Raw genomic sequence first — 18,106 nt, forward strand, 5'->3', positions numbered from 1 at the left:
AACTGCCTCGCCACAAAGATTTGCTTGCCCACTGGTGGAGGCTTCGTACCCTCCAGATTGTGACCGTCGCTGCTTGTCCGCCTGTGCTCATCCACGAAGATCCGCCTGCTCCAGATTTCGTCACCTCGTTTCAGTTATTCCAGTCACCGCCTCACGTTTTGATTTGCTGATTTGCTCTGCTCGCTTCTGCCTAACGCTGCTCCCAACGCCTTCCACAGATCAGCCTTTGCAAATTAGTTCACCGTGACCGGCCGCTCTAACGATCTTTGACGCACTGCCTCCTGGACTGCAGCCGCTACTACCACAAGCGATTTCCTTGCAATTTTTCCAACTCGTCTCACATGCACTCACGCAAGCCAAAAAATGCTGCTTTTCGTCGTCGTCTTCTTATAAAACTGGAACTGTATTCATGCAGTTCCCGCTAGTTTTCTATTTCCCCACAAATTGCAATCTTTGTTCATCTGTTTTTGTGTGTGAATACGCACTTTGCCACTGTCTAATTGTCTGGCACTTAATGTTTGGGTCAATCCCGGACGAGCCAGCAGAACGTAGGAATTTATTTAATATTCCCATACAAAGATTTATTTTAAGGATTGGTTTAAGCTAAGTGCTTAGATTTTGTTTCACAAGTTTCATTTTCATTTGCTTTTTCACACACTGCGTCTTCTTATTCTCAATTTCTCTCTAGCGGCTAAAGTGCAAGCTGTATGCTTAAAAGGTAGGACCAAATCAGACCTACATAATAATTGACGTAACTTAATCTCCTTGAGGACTCATCTAAACAAACGTCTTCCAATCTTCGGCGCGACTCAGGGGCGAAGTCGAACTTTTGAAACAGAAAAAAAGGCGTTCACTCTCTAGGACACTTCCATTTATACAATGCAACACTGACAAAACATTACATCGCCAAGAACTGTACCTACATAAAACAGATACATATGCCATTCCCTCAAAATCACACACCAAAGCACTACCTATCCGAAATCACAGTAAACTACATAAATTAATTTGCAACTTAACAAAAACTAAGTTAACAAACAGCGAAAAAAAAATATCCTGAAGGCCTCAGACTCAGTTCATATATAGCTATAAAGCATGTAATTCGTTATTACAATATATATATATTTTTATACCCTTGCAGGGTATTATAATTTCAGTCAGAAGTTTGCAACGCAGTGAAGGAGGCACCTCCGACCATATAAAGTATATATATTCTTGATCAGGATCAACAGCCGAGTCGATCTAGCCATGTCCGTCTGTCCGTTTCTACGCAAACTAGTCTCTCAGTTTTGAAGCTATCTGAATGAAACTTTGCAGTTAGTCTTCTATATATTCTCACTCGTATATATGTCGGAACGGGCCGGATCGAACGACTATACCATATACCTGCCATAGGAATGATCGGAAAATTTTTACAAAAAAAATTATAAAATTTTTAGTTTTCAACAGAATTTAATCAAATTTAAGATATAGCCATTTCATATTATTCTACAATTTTGTGTAACATTTTATAAAAATCGGACGACTATATCATATAGCTCCCATAGGAACGATCGAGAAATTAATTCATAAAGTATAACATTTTCAGTTTTCAAAAGATTTTCATAAAATTTGAGATATAGCCGTTTCATATTATTCTACAATTTTGTGTAAAATTTTATGAAAATCGGACTAATATATCATATAGTTCCCATAGGAACGATAGATAAATTTGAGAGAAATGAGAATGGCGTTGGCTGTTGTCGGAAGACTGACAATCGCGGTGGCGATAACATTTTTAGTTTTCAACAGAATTTAATCAAATTTAAGATATAGCCATTTCATATTATTCTACAATTTTGTGTAAAATTTTATGAAAATTGGACGACTATATCATATAGCTCCCATAGGAACGATCGAGAAATTAATTCAATTAAAAAGTATAACATTATCAGTTTTCAACAGATTTTTATGAAATTTGATACATAGCCATTTTATAAGAAATAAAAGATATTAATAAAATTAAAGATTATAACTTCTTCAGTTTTCATAGCCATTTTTATTTTTTCAGTTTTTAGCAGATATTCATTAAATTTGAGATATAGCTATTTTATATCAGTCTTAAATTTTGTGTCAAATTTTATGAAAATCGGACGATTATATCACATAGGTGCCATACAAACGATCGTTAGATGTGGAGCAAAAATGCAAATCTGTGAATGTAAAACTGCAAATATAATATGTATAGGTGAATGAAATGAAAGCAGGTATTACTTCATTGTTTTTTAACATTAATATATATATTTTATATTGTATGGATTCCTAGTCATCGAAGTTCTATCTGCAAGGGTATATAAACTTCGGCGTGCCGAAGTTAGCTTCCTTTCTTGTTAACATATAAAATATATGAAATTAACTGAATTTTCTCAATTTAGAAGGAAGGCATCACAGTCAGAGACGAAGATTTAGAATAATACGGATGACTAAAGTCTAACTGATTTTAAAGTCTAACCAATTCAAACAGTAAATCATCAAATATGTTAAACTTAGTTAAATCAATGATGCAATAATTTTCGCAAAACATCACACAATGTAACGTACATTTATACTTTATTTTATAAATAAATAAAGTTATTCCCATGGCAGAAATGAAGCGTACATACTTGAATTCTCCACAAAGTATATCTTACTTGTCTATATGATAAAAATCTCTTCATATATTTAGAATTAGTAATCTCATGTTCTTTAGGTTTTGTCTGGCTGGGCCCTTGCCCCAGTTATTTACAACTTGGCGTTGACATGAATGGCCAGGACACCATCGTCCTCAGAGCTACCAACATAAATACTGGCACGTCCGTCAGATCCAACAGTGACGGTTTTGCCACTGCAGGAAGAGCCGATCTTGGCGCCAGAGATGACGTCGCAGTAGGTGCCAGCAGGCAGTCCAGTCTGCAGGGAGCTGTTGAGGTCATAGTTGTCATTGTTGAAGGCGACGAATCCCTTGCTGCCGCGGCTGAAGGAGATCTGGTTGCTGCCATTGTCCCACCAGTTCTGAATTCCATCGGAGCCGACTGTGTTCCGGAAAGCAACCATGTTGTAGATTTGGCGCCATCGGTGCTCGCACACCCAGCCTCCGCTGCAAGAGTTGTCGCTGTTGAAAATAGGTGAGGCTATATTCTGGCCGTCGGTGGTGGGCGGGCCCTGGTCCGTGTCCGAGAAGGAGAAGGAGGACATCACGCGGGGTGTGCCGAAGGGGTGCGCCAACATGAAGGCAGAGGCCATCTTGTACTGCTTGGGAACTTTGTAGGTAAGTACATCGGCGCCACCAGCACCATGTCCGCGCTGGTTATCATGGTTGTCGATGAAGACAAGAGAGCGATCGGAGGCAGCGAATCCCCAGGCTGTGCCCCAGTTGGTAAGGTATCTCAACTGGTCCTTGCCGCGGAAAACCTTACCGATGGAGTCAGAGTGGCGGAACTCAGTGATGGCACCCAAGCCAGTGTACTCTGACTTGCTGATAGCCTCGCCACCCATGTCGATGACCTCCTGCACGATATAAGCCTTAGATCCCGACGCGAAGCCATGGTCGGTGTTCAGGTTCTTGAGGCGGCGGTAGATGACGCCCAGATCAGCGGGCCACATATGCTTGGCGGCGTCCACGCGGAAACCGGCTACACCAAGGTCAATCAAATGGTCCAGGAACTCGACAACCTTATCTTGCACGTATGAGTTTCCTTGGTTCAGATCGCGGAGACCAACCAGCTCGCAGTTTCGCACTTGGTTGGCATCATTGTAGTTGTTGATAGAGCAGGTGGGATTGAAGTCCAGTGAGGAGTAGGGAACTCCGGGGTAGCTCTTACTGCTTGGGCTGGCGGTGCTGCCACCAGTGCCGTAGGTTCCGCCATCGGCCGCCATGTGGTTGAAGACAACGTCGACGTAGATACGAACTCCGGCATTATTGCAACGACGAACCATGCTGGCAAACTGCGCCTCGTTTCCTGATCGCGTGACCAGTTTATATGAAATGGGCTGGTAGCGCTCCCACCAGGGGCGACTATCCTTAACGGCGTTCTCGTTGACTGGCGAGACCTAAGGACGTAGGAGAGATAACAAAGAATAACCTAGCAATGAAGTATTGTCTTACCTGGACACCGGCGAAGCCATTCGGCCCAAGGAAGTTCTCGCACTCGACGGCAATGTCGTCCCACTTCCATTCGAAGAGGTGGACCATGCCGCTGCGGCCGGACACGTAGTTGGTGTTGAACTGGGCAGTGGCCAAGGCCAGGAAGCCGAGGCACACAAGAATCCTAGTCAGAAACATGCTAATGCTGGTTGGAAGCAGGTCTCCCATTGATTGAAAGCGGAACAATTCTGGGGCTTATATAGGGGGTCCGAAGCACCTGAAAATAGCGATCGGCGTCATCGCCAGGGCTTTGGTCAATTGAATGATTTGTGATGCAAATTTATAAGTTATCAGATCGCTTGGGGTGATACAACCCAACTTGATAGGGGGGTCCGTTGGCAGCTATCGCGTCCTAGATAAGATAGGGCCTGGGCTCGAAGATGCACAATCAGTTTGTTATGATTCCGGACAAGTGCACGTCGTAGCCAGATTGAAAATTTTGATTGACCATAAATTAGTTCTATCAACCCGATTAGAATGGATTCCCTATGACAAGCGCGTGGCTAACCCTTCCCAAGGGGGTTGGATTAATTGGTTTGAATCACTCAGCTGCTACTTCGCGAGGGAATTCCGTGGCATCAGTCACACTCTATGCCCCATCAATCAAATCGGTGAAAACATGTTGATAGCAAAAACCCTGCACCTGCGTTATTTACAAGCAGAGATGCGCGCAAAAACATTTCTGTGAAGGGCTGTATATTTGGTCAAGTTTTACGATGCTGATCGCGAAAACATCGAGTGCTTATCAGGCCGCACTTTGGCTAGGCTGGAAAAATATGACCGCTTCAGAAGAATTCCTACGCTGAGACTGCCAAATCGCAGTACGCAGCAATCGAACAATCTACTATCGATTAGCAATAATTTTAATTAATGTGTATTTTTAAATTTAGGCATTTGCATCGCAATGCACACACGCAGGTTTTGAGTGGTCGATTCGTGGCCAGCAAACCCTCAAGGGGCTATCGTGGAGACACCGATTTTGCAACCAAGTGGCTTCTTGAGCAAATTTGATTGGTTTTTGCACTTGCAAGACCACTTCATGCAATTAAGAGAACTGCACGCTCTAGTGACAGCAAGTTTTAATTAGAACTTTTATCTCAGATAGCCACGTAACTAGAATGCATTGGAGCTCTTGAACTGGCAAAATTTGATAAGTTTTTAATTAAGAGGAAAACGCCCCAAGGTACCATTCGGCTCTGTTTACAGCTCACCCTTCTTTCAATACCAATGTTTTCCTTACATGCAGCAGGCTTCGAATTTTGAAATAATAAAAGTTATGCATGGACAGGTAGACAATGTGTCTGGAGAGTGGCTTACACGCTATTGTACCTGCTGATAAATCAATTTCGACACAAATACCAACCAGTATTGGAAAAAGTGCTGGAAATGGCACGCATAAAATTATACAGGACAAGTTGGCAGTAATGCAAAATGTGGCACTCGTATCTGATATATTGACTTGCTTCCGAGGGATAACTACGGAGTTAGGTAGATGGAGTGGTTGTCTAAATCCAAACTCGGTGAACTCGGTGTGTAAATATGTATTTGGTGTAAGCTGCATAGCGGAGGCCAACTAAAGTTGTTAACTATCCTGCAACACATACATAAACCAAAGTTCGCAGAAAATCTTGATATCTCCATTCCACTGCTGCAGTGCATGGCAATTTCAAATGTAAAGCAAAAGTTCAAAGGGGTTTGCTTTCATAGCTAAATAGGCAAGGAGTCAACAGTCTTGTGGGTAGGCTGGCAAACATGCTGACGTTTAAATTAATAATAATTAAAAAAAAAAAAAAGAACAAAGGAAGCTAACTTCGGCGTGCCGAAGTTTATATACCACGAGGAATTAAGACGATATAAATTATATATATTTATTTATATACCACGAAGAACCAATACTAATATAAATAATATATAAAAACAATAAAATAATATATAAAACAAACAAATAATGTTTGCTTTCAATTCATTCACCTTTAGATATTATATTTACAGTCTTAAATTTAAAGTATTGCATTTTTCACTATATCTAACGATCGTTTGTATGGCAACATATAATCATTTTTATTAAAATTACAATTCTAGAATTATATAAAATGAATATATCTCAAATTAAATGAAAATATGTTGAAAAATTAAAAAGTAATAGTTTTGTATGGTATTAATTTCACAATTCTTCCTATGGCAACTATGTACTATGTGCATATGATAATAAACTTACACAAATTGTAAAATAATATAAAATGGCTATATCAAATTTGTTGTACAAATTTTCCTGTCGTTCCTATGGCAGCTATACGATATAGTCGTCCGATCCTGCCCGTTCCGATATACATATATACGAGTTAGAGTATATAGAAACTAACTACAAAGTTTCATTCAGATTGCTTCAAAACTGAGAGACTAGTTTGTAAACTTCTAACAGAAATTATAATACCCTGCAAGGGTATAATGACGTTACATTCATTAACCTTCCGTGTCAAATTAATGATTATGGGTTTCAGAATGAGGCTAACATTAATTAATAAAAAATAAATTAAAATTAATAGCTTATGATAAATCACCTAGTCATTTAATTATTCCTCACTTTTACCAAAATCATTAAAGTATATGCTTTTAGAATATACTTAAACAAGAGTTTATATTTTTTAAATCCTTTCGGACATCACTGACTGAAAAATGTAAAATATATTACACAGATATGCCAGACCGTAGAAGTCAAATGAGTTATACTTGAGTGTCTATAAACACGAACACATGTCATATTATTCATAAGGGCGGAAGTAGGTGTTGAAAAAAGCTTGTACCTTTTCTAAAATTGGTATATTGGTAACTATCGTCGTTTTTTGTTTGCCTTAATATACAAATTGTGATATTTTTTAGCTTATATTTTTTCCTTATTGAGTGCGAAAAGTCATTTAAATAAGCAGGAACTCCTCGAATTTGTCGTTCTTATTTTCTAATTTGGCCATGTGAGATCAGGATTACTGATGAACCTAGAGAAAAGGGTGTTTCTGAAAACGTTAAATTAATATACGTATTACAAACATAACAATATATAAGTAATAGTTGTAATAAGAAACTTTTTATCTTTTATGGTAAGGGAACAACATTTTTAATCAATAAAATCATATTACAAATGTTAAATAATATATCGATATTTTTAAGTGGTACTGTAATTATTATAATTTATTTTTTTGGTACAAAAATGGCATAGATACGATATTTTTTTAATATCTGACAACCCTACACATCACTTTAGATGTCTGTTCTAAATAATCCTTGGTGGTAAGTTTTCCGGATGTTTCCCAGCCTCAAAAGAGAAAAGAAGGCCTTAACTACATATTTTTAAAAATATCTGTTAGAAAGGTACAATGAATTGAGTGATTTAAGTCGTGGCATACTTTCGGGCATGGAATTTGATGCACTTGGCCAAACAGCTTAAAGTGTATTCCTGGAGTTCATAAATTTTGCCAGACCAGCCCAATAAAATATAATGCACTCCCACGGCCATACAGCGTTAAAAGGGCAGCCAAACGACCATCTGAATTGCCAGGCAGCCAGTCCAGCGCTAATAAAAACCAACTTCTGACTTTGGCCCCACTCTTTGCAGTGAAGGTTCCTTTACAGTGTCACACGAAAATAAAATGGAGAATAACGAATCGGATGAACGAGGACGAGGCGGGGTAACCGGCGACGACAGGCAGGACTGCAGCCAGTTCTGCTGCCATGACTGCTTGCGACCACGCCCTAAACTGTGCGCACAATGAAATGTAGTTGAAAATTATGAAAATTATCTGCCACGCCATTTTTATGCCAGAAACTTTGCATCTAAATGTCCATAAAAGCGGAAATGCCGCGACGCCGAAAAAAATTACGGACGCAGCAAATGGGAAAGCGAAGATCTGAAAAGAAGTGGGCGAAATGGAGGTCTGGTCAGCTACGTGTGGGCGTGGCAGACATTGCCAGCCGCTTCAGCTATCCTAAAATTTTGCTTGGGACATGCCACACAGAGGACGAGTCATCCTTATTATTAAGCACCGATTTTTTCAGATACAGCCCCCAAAGAAACTAATGTATACTTTTCTAAAAATCAATTATATCAGTTAACAAATTGCAGATAAGGGCCAATAGCCCATTAAAAAATATAAACGAAATTAATAAAATATTAAATTATTAAAATAATAAGATTATCTTCTCGCCCTAATGCTCCAATCAAAGTTGGGCAGTAATATGTCGCGAGAACAACAACTATGTATGTACATTAATTTAACAGCCAAGTTTACCATGAACAAATAGTCAGAAGAGTAGAAATGAAACCTTAAATTTGTCAAGAGATATTTAAATCGTATTCTACATATGGGCAATTCTCCAGAAAGGTGCACCGCGGGCAAAAACTTAAAATTTCTTCAAAACGAGTATTTTTAACATGCTTGCATAAAAAATTCTTCAGATTGATCAAAACTTAGAGAATTTTTCGTTTTCAAAAAGAAATTTCAAAAAAATCGATGTTTTTATCAAAAAAAAAGTCATAAAAATTGGCATGTTGTGTTTTGATGCCAATCTCTTAAACAAAATCATTTTGCTTTGACTTTTGCTTTCTAATATGACATAGAAAACCCAAAGATATAATATAAAATGCAAAAGGACATATGCGATAACCAATATTCGTAGTTTTAATTTAAATTATCGCTTTCCAAAATGTCGCGTGCGTGAATTTAAAAAATAACTACTTAATATTTTAAAATCAAACAAAATCATTATTAAGATAATTCATTGCATAATTCATTAAAATTTATTGTACTACAATTTTTCATCACGTTTCGCTGAAATCAGAGCTTAAACTGGTTTCTTGCAAAGGTAACTTCTGTTTTTGTCGCGTGCGAACGCAGTACATTTTAGTGAATATCTTGAAAACGAACTTGGATTTAAAATCGAACTTAGCACCAATTATAGTGCTAACCAAGAGCTATACGTTTCAATTTTTGTAAAATTAAAATAAAGTCTTGGCACATGTTTTTTTTTTAGTTTGAATGCGTACGAATGTCGCATTCGACACCATATATAAATAAACAAATTACACAATTTGTGAAAATTTAAAGATGTTTATAGCATCTGGCGATTTGGAAAGTACTCCCCCACAAAATGCGGCTATCTTGCACCTTCTGCATTTTACAGCAACATAAGAAAACCGAATCTGAATGAGTATTGCTTACCCACCGTTTCTATCCAATCAGAACAATCACTATCGCTGACTCTTACTAAATCACACAAATGGCCTTTGTTTACAAACGACGCAGTGGGATTTTTCACCTGATCACTCGGTTAAGGCGGCGCTCCGAGAGGGCCTCTCAGCCGATTAGCACTTCAAGCGAGAGAGCCGTGAAGTGAGATGCCGGCACCAGCGCTCAATCACTTGACGTATTCTCCCATTTACCCTCCCAATCGCACCCTCTCCCTCGCTCACTTTGCGGGCCTGCTTTAGATGTCGCGGTCGCCGTCGCCTTCGCTGTTAGTTAAACTTCACGCGTCGCTGCGATCGCAAGGAAAGTCGGTGCTCGCGATCGTTAGTTATATGTATAGTGGGCTGGTGTTTAGCAAAGATATTAAAATAAAAAAACGTTATCTGTGTGGTATATAAACCCCAATTTGAAGGAAAACGGAACAAGCGCCACTCATTTGGCACAACTGAGGCAAGTGCAGTGCTTTCATTTATATTTGTATGCACGTATTTATGTAAATATATACAATGATCAGAGACCGCTGGGAATTAGCACCATAACCTCACGCCGAACAGAGCAACAATACTCACTGTGTGGAAGGGGAGGTAAGTGAGCGTTGCGTCAATTACAATGAAAATGGGTGGAATGGGTGAGGAGACGGCTTGAGTGTTTCCCTCTCTCTCTCTCTCTCTCTCTCTCTTTTTGCACGTGCTTTTCAACCATGAAAGACTGCAGCATCACAGTGCTGAGAGCGAAAGAGAGTCAGAGAACGGCTACGCAGTGTCAAAGTCAAACCTGTTGATAAGGTCAATGCACGTTCTCCGCCGCCCTTAGTGTAGCTTATTGCAAGCTGAACTCCCTATGGGTGATGTTATTTCCTGAACCAAATTCAGCTCGCTGGGACTTGGATGTCAATTGAGTAGCCCCTCATGTCGCCCACAAGACACGTAAAGAAATTCGGAAAAACTCAAAATACACTTTTGGCTTAGATGTGTCGACTGCTATAAATAATGGGTTATAATTGGAAAACCAATGAACACAAGCACCACCAGTAAGAACAAATTGATGAAACGACTACCCACAATAAATTTTCAACAAATCAGATTCTCAAAATAACAATGTATCACGTACCTTTTATCAATCCCGCGGAAAATTAATCTGACAAATGTGCATATATGGTACTTACATACATATGTACATACATACATTCTTATTCAGTCATATTCATAATACGATTTAGTATACTCTATATTATTTACTATACTTATTATATTTTTTCATAAGAGACGATTGCCTATTTCTGAGTTTATGAAGTTACTTTGGAGACCCAAATGTACTTTTTTTTTTCTAAAAGCCGGTTTTATTTCGCGCTTAAAATTTAGAATTTAGAATTTACTATACAAATATAAATATGTAATGGACCGTAATTATTTAGATTAAAGAAAAATTAAAAAAAAAAAAAAATATATATATATATATATATATAATATGTATATATAATATTTTGAGTAAACAAATTCAAAGATTTTATCCAAAAAATTTATGCCAAAAAACGCAAATCGAATACAAATTTTACAATATATAAAAAATTCAAGGAATTAATCAAAAATTTATATATATATATATATATATATATATATATTCTAAAGTAAAAAGAGAAGCAATATTTGGGAACTCCAACTTGAATTCATTAATTGAGAATCGAGCGAAGAAACCTTACTGTAGATAAATACAACATTTGAAAATAAAAAATTTTTAATTGTTGCTTATTCAAATTGACCTATTGTTCCTGAAGCAGCTATTTGGTATTATCGTTCAACTATATTGAAGATTTATCAAACTAACATCATTATTCTGAAATATTAAATAATAACTATGTATATCTCATGTTATGTATATGAAAATATTTTGGGAATTTACATTTCTAATTTTATTTTTTATGCTTTTATTTTCGCTTGTTCCAATGAACGCTCTGTTTTGATTTATATACAAATGAAAATATAAAGTTTTATTTTAAAAACCGGGAGACTACACTGCGTTGAAACCGAAAGACGTGTAAACCGATATGACTATAATGACTCGGCTGTTGATGCTCAGGTGAAAATGAGTCTTTCACCCAAAGTACCGCAAGGGTATAAAAATTAAAAGGAATGTTATTACATCACTTATTTTCGGCACAAAATTTTTTGGTTTTTTTTTTACCATGTTTTCAAGTTGCTGTTTCTTAAAACTAGGCAGAAGCTATTTGGTCATAATCTAAATAAAACGAAATTTTTCTGTGTGTACCTTTATATGTACATATCTATATGTGTGTCAGATAGAGGCTCAATGTGTCTGGACAAGTTAATCAAAGTAGATAAGAGATTTTAGTGCCGCGTTGGAAACTTCAAAAGTAAAGCTTATCGCACTTTGAGTGCTTGAAGGCCGCGGAATAATAAATGAGACCGATCGACCGACCGTACATAAAACAAACTGGAAGATAAAAATACAACAACATACGTAATAGCATAATCGCACAACACATATTGTTTACAGACTAATCATCGCTTATAATTGTTTAAGAGCCTGTTTTTACCCATACTGTCGCGTTCAGATAAAGAAAACGAAAAATATTAATGCGAGAGGTTCTCAAAACATGTGTTACCCAAACACGGATGTAACATATGAAACAAGAAAGGAAGCTAATTTCGGCACGCCGTTGTTTATATACCCTTGCAGATAGAACTTTGATCACTAAGAATGAATACAATATAATTTAAAAAACAATAAAAAAAATGTCTGCTTTCATTTGATTCGCCTATATATATGTATATTATATTCACATATTAAATTATCTAACGATCGTTTGTATGGCAGCTATATAATATATCCGATATATAATCAAAATTCTAGAATAATAAAAAACGTTGATGAAAATCTGTCTGTATTAATTTCTCATTCTTATAGTAGTCCGATTTTTATAAAAATATACACAAAATTGTAGTATAATAAAAATGGCTATATCTTAAATTTGATGAAAACCTTTTAAAAGAAAAATGTTATAATTTTTAATTGTATTAATTCCTCAATCGTTCCTATGGCAGTTATATGATATAGTAGTCCTATTTTCATAAAATTTCACACAAAATTGTAGAATATAACAAACTGCCTACATCTTAAATTTGATAAAACTCTGTTTAAAACTGAAAAAGTTCTTATGGCAGCTGTTGGCAGCACCAACATTTGCTTTTATATCTCAACATTTTCGGTTCTGCTTAATTGAGCAGTTTTATTTTTTTCCGATTACGCTCTAGCTAACTGATATCTCAAAATGGGTCACTCAGCATCAGCAGCCGAGTCGATCTAGCCATGTCCCTCTGTCCGTCTGTCCGTTTCTACGCAAACTAGTGTCTCAGTTTTGCAGCTATCTGAATGAAACTTTATAGTTAGTCTTCCATATATACTATATATATATATTCAAATGTCGGAACGGGCCGGATCGGACAACTTTATCATATAGCTACCATAGGAATGATCTATTTTTACAAAAAAAAAAATTATAAAAATTTCAGTTTTCAACAGAATTTGATCAAATTTGAGATGTATCCATTTTGTGTTATTTTACAATTTTGTTTAAAATTTTATGAAAATCGGACTACTATATCATATAGGTGCAAAACAAACGATCATTAGATATAGAGGAAAAATGCAAAACTGAATGTTAAATTGTAAATATAATATGTATATGAGAATGAAATGAAAGCAGACATTACTTTATTGCTTTTTTAAAGTTGATTTATTGTTTTTTTTTTTTTAAATATATATAATTTATATTTTATTGAGTCTTTTGAGTCTTTGAAATTCTGTCTGCAAGGGTATATAAACTTCGGCGTGCCAAAGATAGCTTCCTTTCTTGTTATTTACTGAGTAAGTTTTATTGTTAGTATTTAGTATTTATATTTATATTTATATATATATATTTATTTATTGTTAGATTGTTAGTGTTACTGTAGTGTAGTAACTTGTACAATGGAAATATGGGGAAACATACAGATCGCGTAAATATTTGCATTCTCTTATTTGTCAACCCTTTAGATATATTTTGAAAAGTAGGTGAGGACTTTAAAGCAAAACAATATGAACTCAAAACAAAAATGCCTTAACTCGAGTAAGTGAAGTGTGAAGAAATCTCATTCCGAGTCTATTTGTCTATTAATACTACTCCTTATTTAATTTCAGATAGTATGTAAGGTATGTATGTAGTAATGGTGATCGATGTTAATGCATGATGATTGATTTAATGTGACAGATTCCAGGATGGCTACACAATGTACACACTAAACAGCAATAACAGAAGGTGATAAATACCATACGCTACCTGAACGTAATAGCCAAAGCCCGAGAGTAAGGACCATGTCAAAATATCAAAAGCTCAGCAGCGCACTGCCACACAGTGGTCACGAAGACGATTGCGACGAGGGCTTTTCACTAAATCCGTACTTTGATGATAATAGGCTGGAGTCGGCCAATCCAGAAACTCAGTCAAATGATTTTCAAAAATTCCGCTCCAGCAGCAATGGCCAGACCTTCCACAGCAACGGTAGCAGCAGCGGGAGCAGGGCGTTAATAGGGCAGGAAATACCGCTCACTGCGGAGGAGCAGACGTGGGAGGTCCCGCTACTGGACGACTGCCATGACAGTGCGAGCTACCGGGTGAGAAGTGCTTAATTTCTAGACCATTTATATACAGTGGTACTGTCAAATGCAAGCCCGTATTTATAAGAACCTTCTGTGGTTCCATACAGCTGTCGGAGTCCGAGAGAATGGAATTCGAAATCAAGCCGAAGTGCCGCAGCGGTCATCTGGGATTCGGCGCAAACCTAAAAAGCCAATCCGCACAGGAGGCCAAATTTAAAATTCTCCTCGCGATTTCTCTCTGCTGCATATTCATGGTAAGCTAGTCCTTCACCTATTTCACATCCGAAACACTCTATGGCATACCCAAGGTTTGCCTGCACGCATTCCTGATTTAATTATGATCAATTTAATGCCTACGACGAAACAAACGGTCGTCTTGATGTCAACCGCAGATCATTGAATTCCTTGGGGGATACGTGGCCGGAAGCTTGGCCATTATGGCGGATGCCGCCCATTTAGCATCTGATTGTATTAGTTTCGTCATTGGCCTAGTCGCCATTTGGGTGGGCGGTCGTGCGCCGGACGAACGTATGTCCTTTGGATATAAGCGCTTCGGTAAGTACCCAATTAAGTTTGACACCATGCTAATAGGAACACAGCCGACTGCCAGACAAGCAAACACACATGAGATAGCATTAATTATTCGCATTCCGTCCCAACATATTGCACTTGTCATGCATCAGTATCAGTGTACCCCAATCACTCATATCTTTTGACTTGGCCAGATTATAATACGGCTTCCCTGATTTTCTATTTCAGAGGTTTTCGGTGCCTTGGCGTCGATTCTAGGAATCTGGATCTTGACCACCTTTCTAGTGGTTGTGGCAGTTCAGCGAATTTACTCTCAAGACTTTGAACTGAACGTCGATATGATGATGGCCATATCGGGCATTGGTATTGCCATAAATATTGTGTAAGTTTAAATGGGCCATATTTGTATGAATTCAAATTGAACACACTTATAATAAAGATACCGATTTATTTTTGAAAATGTAGCGCTCATCCCTATAGTCATTCTATTTTCTTTGAAGTCAAAATAGAATTATAGAATTATAACCAATTAATAATATATTAAACAAGAAAGGAAGCTAACTTCGGCACGCCGAAGTTTATATACCCTTGCAGATAGAACTTCTATGAATAGGAATCCATACAATATAAATTATATATATTTGTGTTAAAAAAACAATGAAGTAATACCTGCTTTCATTTCATTCACCTATACATATTATATTTGCAGTTTTACATTCACTGATTTGCATTTTTCCTCCACATCAAACGATCGTTTGTATGGCACGTATATAATATAGTCGTCCGATTTTTATGAAATTTGCCACAAATTTTAAGTCTTATATAAAATGGCTATTCCTCAAATTTGATGAAAATCAGCTGAAAACTGAAAAAGTTATAAATTTAATTGTATTAATTTCACGATCGTTCCTATGGGAGCTATATGATATAGTAGTCCGATTTTCATAAAATTCTATGCAAAATTAAAGAGTATTGCAAAATGGCTATATCTCAAATATGATTCAATTCTATTGAAAACTGAAAAAGTTAAAAATTTTTTTGTAAAAATTTTCCGATCATTCCTATGGCAGCTATATGATAAAGTCGTCCGATCCGGCCCGTTCCGACATATATACGAGTGAGAGTAATTAGAAGGCTAACTACCAAGTTTCATTTAGATAGCTTCAAAACTGAGAGACTAGTTTGCGTAGAAACGGACAGACGGACAGAAGGACAGACGGACAGACGGACAGACGGACATGGCTAGATCAACTCGGCTGTTGATCCTGATCAAGAATATATATACTTTATATAGTCGGAGGTGCCTCCTTCACTGCGTTGCAAACTTCTGACTGAAATTATAATACCCTGCAAGGGTATAAAAACTACGAAATTAGAATTGTGTTCTATTAATTTTTAAATTTTTTCTATAGTATGTAATAAATATGATCGTCCGACCGATCTGGTTGGCTCCACTATAGTCGATTGTTTAAATTATTTCAGAGACTATTTTTTATTTCATTGACAAAGCTTCCTGGTACAGGGTATATCAGTCGAGTGCACTTGACTGCTGCTTTCTTATTTATCTTTTCTATTATTGTTTACCTTAATTTTTACTTCTCCACAGAATGATCTTCGTATTACATGGATCCTGGTTTATGGGCGGAAAGGGACACGGTCATAGTCATGGTCACAGTCACGGACACTCCTATTCTGACCCAAGCTCACTAAAAACTGAATCTAGTGAGACGTCGCTGATGACTGTAGAAATGACTGATAAAGTTCCAAGTGAAAACTGTATTGTTATTCCAAATGAAAGAAGATTGTCTCAGAGTGACAGGTAGGAGGTTTGTACCAGATTACCGCTAGAAAAGATGGTCCAATTCACATTTTTATTTGAGCTAACCGATCTTTGAACAGTCGTAATACATTTATGCAAAAATCTGCAAATATTCCTGAAGCTTTAACTTCGTATTAAAGAAGAAATCTTGTTTGTCCTTTCTTCTTTAAACTCGACAAGAATAAGGTACAAGGGTATTATTTTGTAATAATATTTTAAGCCCTTCCCATTAAGGCCTTTTTTTTGCCACTAAATAATGAATTTATCTTTTAATGCACCCACCCACAGTTAGGTCGAACTCGTCTGTAGCTTTCTTATCTATTTGTGTTAAATAAATGCATAAATACTTTTTTTATATTTTCCAGTGCGACAAGCTCCCGACTAGCTCACGATGAGAAGAACCTGAACTTGCGAGCGGCAATAATTCATGTAATTGGTGACCTTGTGCAGAGCATTGGCGTTTTTCTGGCGGCCGTCTTAATCAAGTTTTGTGTGAGTTTGTTTTTTTTCTAGACTAGTGGCCCGTTCCCTGCCCGGCCTCTACCGTCACACACACAATATGTATCTGACAAAAGAAGAACATGTCCAGTCGCATTATGTTATAAATATTTTTAATATCAACTTTCAACTCTATAGATCGGACAATTTTTTTAATTTAATTGTTCGGTTGATTTTGGAAATATATAAGGGCCATTAAAGATTAAAAAATAATAATAGTACATAATAATAATACAAAATTCAAGAATTTTGCTGTTATGTTAAAATAACCATGTATTATTTTCTGTAAAAAGTCTTTGATCCTAATTCAAATAACAACAAAAATATTAAAATATTTCAGCCGAGTGCAAAATATGCTGATCCGATGTGTACACTCCTTTTTTCGGTCATTGTAATTTTAACGACGGTCCAGTTGTTCAGAGAGTCTGTGTCCATCCTCCTGGACGCCGTGCCGCCGAACCTCTGCTTACAGAGCTTGCAATGCGACCTGGGTAGTCTTGAGGGCGTTAGGTGAGTAGCAGCGCCAATGCCTTATATCCAACCTCTGACCATTGGTAATTTCTATCTTTACAGATCGGTGCATCATCTGAATGTATGGCAACACACCAGCGAACACAGGGTACTCATGGTGCATCTCGTCATAGGTAAGCTTGCAGTGTTTGCAAATCAGGAATTTTCTCACATTTAATTGGTTTTGTTTCAGACCCACATAGTGATGGCGAGGAAGTGGTGGATGCAGCCACAAGGCTTGTCTCTGGTTCAAAATACAAAGTAAAGCATTCAACAATTCAAGTGGAACGAACTATTACTTAGCCTCTGGGCCATCATATCAATTCAGTTTATGCCTCGAAATTCTGACAAAACAATTGCATTTGAAAGAATCATGTGATTTTACCCACTCGTGGACTTACCTTATAGCGTGATTTTTTCTAGTTATATTTTTTTATGATAATCATACCAAAGAGTAGAGAAAATGTTTCCAATAAAAGAATGTTAAATAAAAAATTACACTTTAAGAAAGTATCTGAGTTATATGTTCATTAAAGCCTAACCCAAAACCATGTCTACTACGTTAAAAAAATTTTGCTTCAGACTAAAGGCATTTGTATTGGCCAAGTTCAATGTTAATGCATGTACCGAAAGGTTCTTAAAAACATGAAGGGCACTCAAAAAATAAATAAATAAATAAATAAAAGGACA

General features: G+C 36.9%; 2 protein-coding genes across 16 annotated transcripts; one reads left to right on the top strand and one right to left on the bottom strand.

Annotated features, from left to right (window-relative positions):
• Nucleotides 1-2,572: 2,572 nt before the first annotated feature.
• Nucleotides 2,573-9,849, bottom strand: LOC110189756 (alpha-amylase A-like). Its single transcript, XM_020959970.2, has 3 exons — nucleotides 9,376-9,849; nucleotides 4,124-4,379; nucleotides 2,573-4,068 (listed from the first exon to the last, which is right to left on the bottom strand). The coding sequence occupies exons 2-3, from the start codon at nucleotides 4,328-4,330 to the stop codon at nucleotides 2,761-2,763; spliced, it is 1,515 nt and encodes a 504-aa protein (XP_020815629.1). The 5' UTR covers nucleotides 4,331-4,379; nucleotides 9,376-9,849; the 3' UTR covers nucleotides 2,573-2,760.
• ZnT41F (Zinc transporter 41F) lies at nucleotides 9,627-17,926 on the top strand. 15 transcript variants are annotated; one of them, XM_086829374.1, is made up of 13 exons: nucleotides 9,627-9,852; nucleotides 9,917-9,986; nucleotides 13,456-13,528; nucleotides 13,600-13,611; nucleotides 13,677-14,073; nucleotides 14,166-14,312; nucleotides 14,451-14,613; nucleotides 14,818-14,971; nucleotides 16,196-16,408; nucleotides 16,774-16,900; nucleotides 17,247-17,416; nucleotides 17,480-17,550; nucleotides 17,610-17,926. In XM_086829374.1, exons 5-13 carry the CDS (start codon nucleotides 13,774-13,776, stop codon nucleotides 17,717-17,719), a joined length of 1,455 nt encoding a protein of 484 aa, XP_086685500.1. In that variant the 5' UTR covers nucleotides 9,627-9,852; nucleotides 9,917-9,986; nucleotides 13,456-13,528; nucleotides 13,600-13,611; nucleotides 13,677-13,773; the 3' UTR covers nucleotides 17,720-17,926. The 15 variants fall into 15 exon arrangements, 12 of the variants coding, with proteins under 12 accessions (XP_086685500.1, XP_086685502.1, XP_086685495.1 ...); XR_015270840.1 differs by having other exon boundaries at nucleotides 13,456-13,611; nucleotides 13,670-14,073; nucleotides 16,196-16,415; XM_086829376.1 differs by having other exon boundaries at nucleotides 13,456-13,611; nucleotides 13,670-14,073; nucleotides 14,144-14,312.
• Nucleotides 17,927-18,106: the final 180 nt, after the last annotated feature.

This window comes from Drosophila serrata, unplaced genomic scaffold (genome assembly GCF_035046125.1).
Source record: "Drosophila serrata isolate PLE 108 unplaced genomic scaffold, ASM3504612v1 contig_199, whole genome shotgun sequence".
NCBI lineage: Eukaryota > Metazoa > Arthropoda > Insecta > Diptera > Drosophilidae > Drosophila > Drosophila serrata.

What these genes read in the sequence shown, in the direction of transcription:
- ZnT41F (XM_086829369.1), top strand. Translation starts at nt 13,774, where the DNA reads ATGTCAAAATATCAAAAGCTCAGCAGCGCACTGCCACACAGTGGTCAC. An exon ending in ATGACAGTGCGAGCTACCGG is followed by an intron (nt 14,074 to 14,165) that starts GTGAGAAGTGCT and finishes GGTTCCATACAG; the next exon opens with CTGTCGGAGTCCGAGAGAAT. An exon ending in CCGTCTTAATCAAGTTTTGT is followed by an intron (nt 16,901 to 17,246) that starts GTGAGTTTGTTT and finishes AAAATATTTCAG; the next exon opens with CCGAGTGCAAAATATGCTGA.
- LOC110189756 (XM_020959970.2), bottom strand. Translation starts at nt 4,330, where the DNA reads ATGGGAGACCTGCTTCCAACCAGCATTAGCATGTTTCTGACTAGGATT. An exon ending in ATGGCTTCGCCGGTGTCCAG is followed by an intron (nt 4,069 to 4,123) that starts GTAAGACAATAC and finishes CTACGTCCTTAG; the next exon opens with GTCTCGCCAGTCAACGAGAA.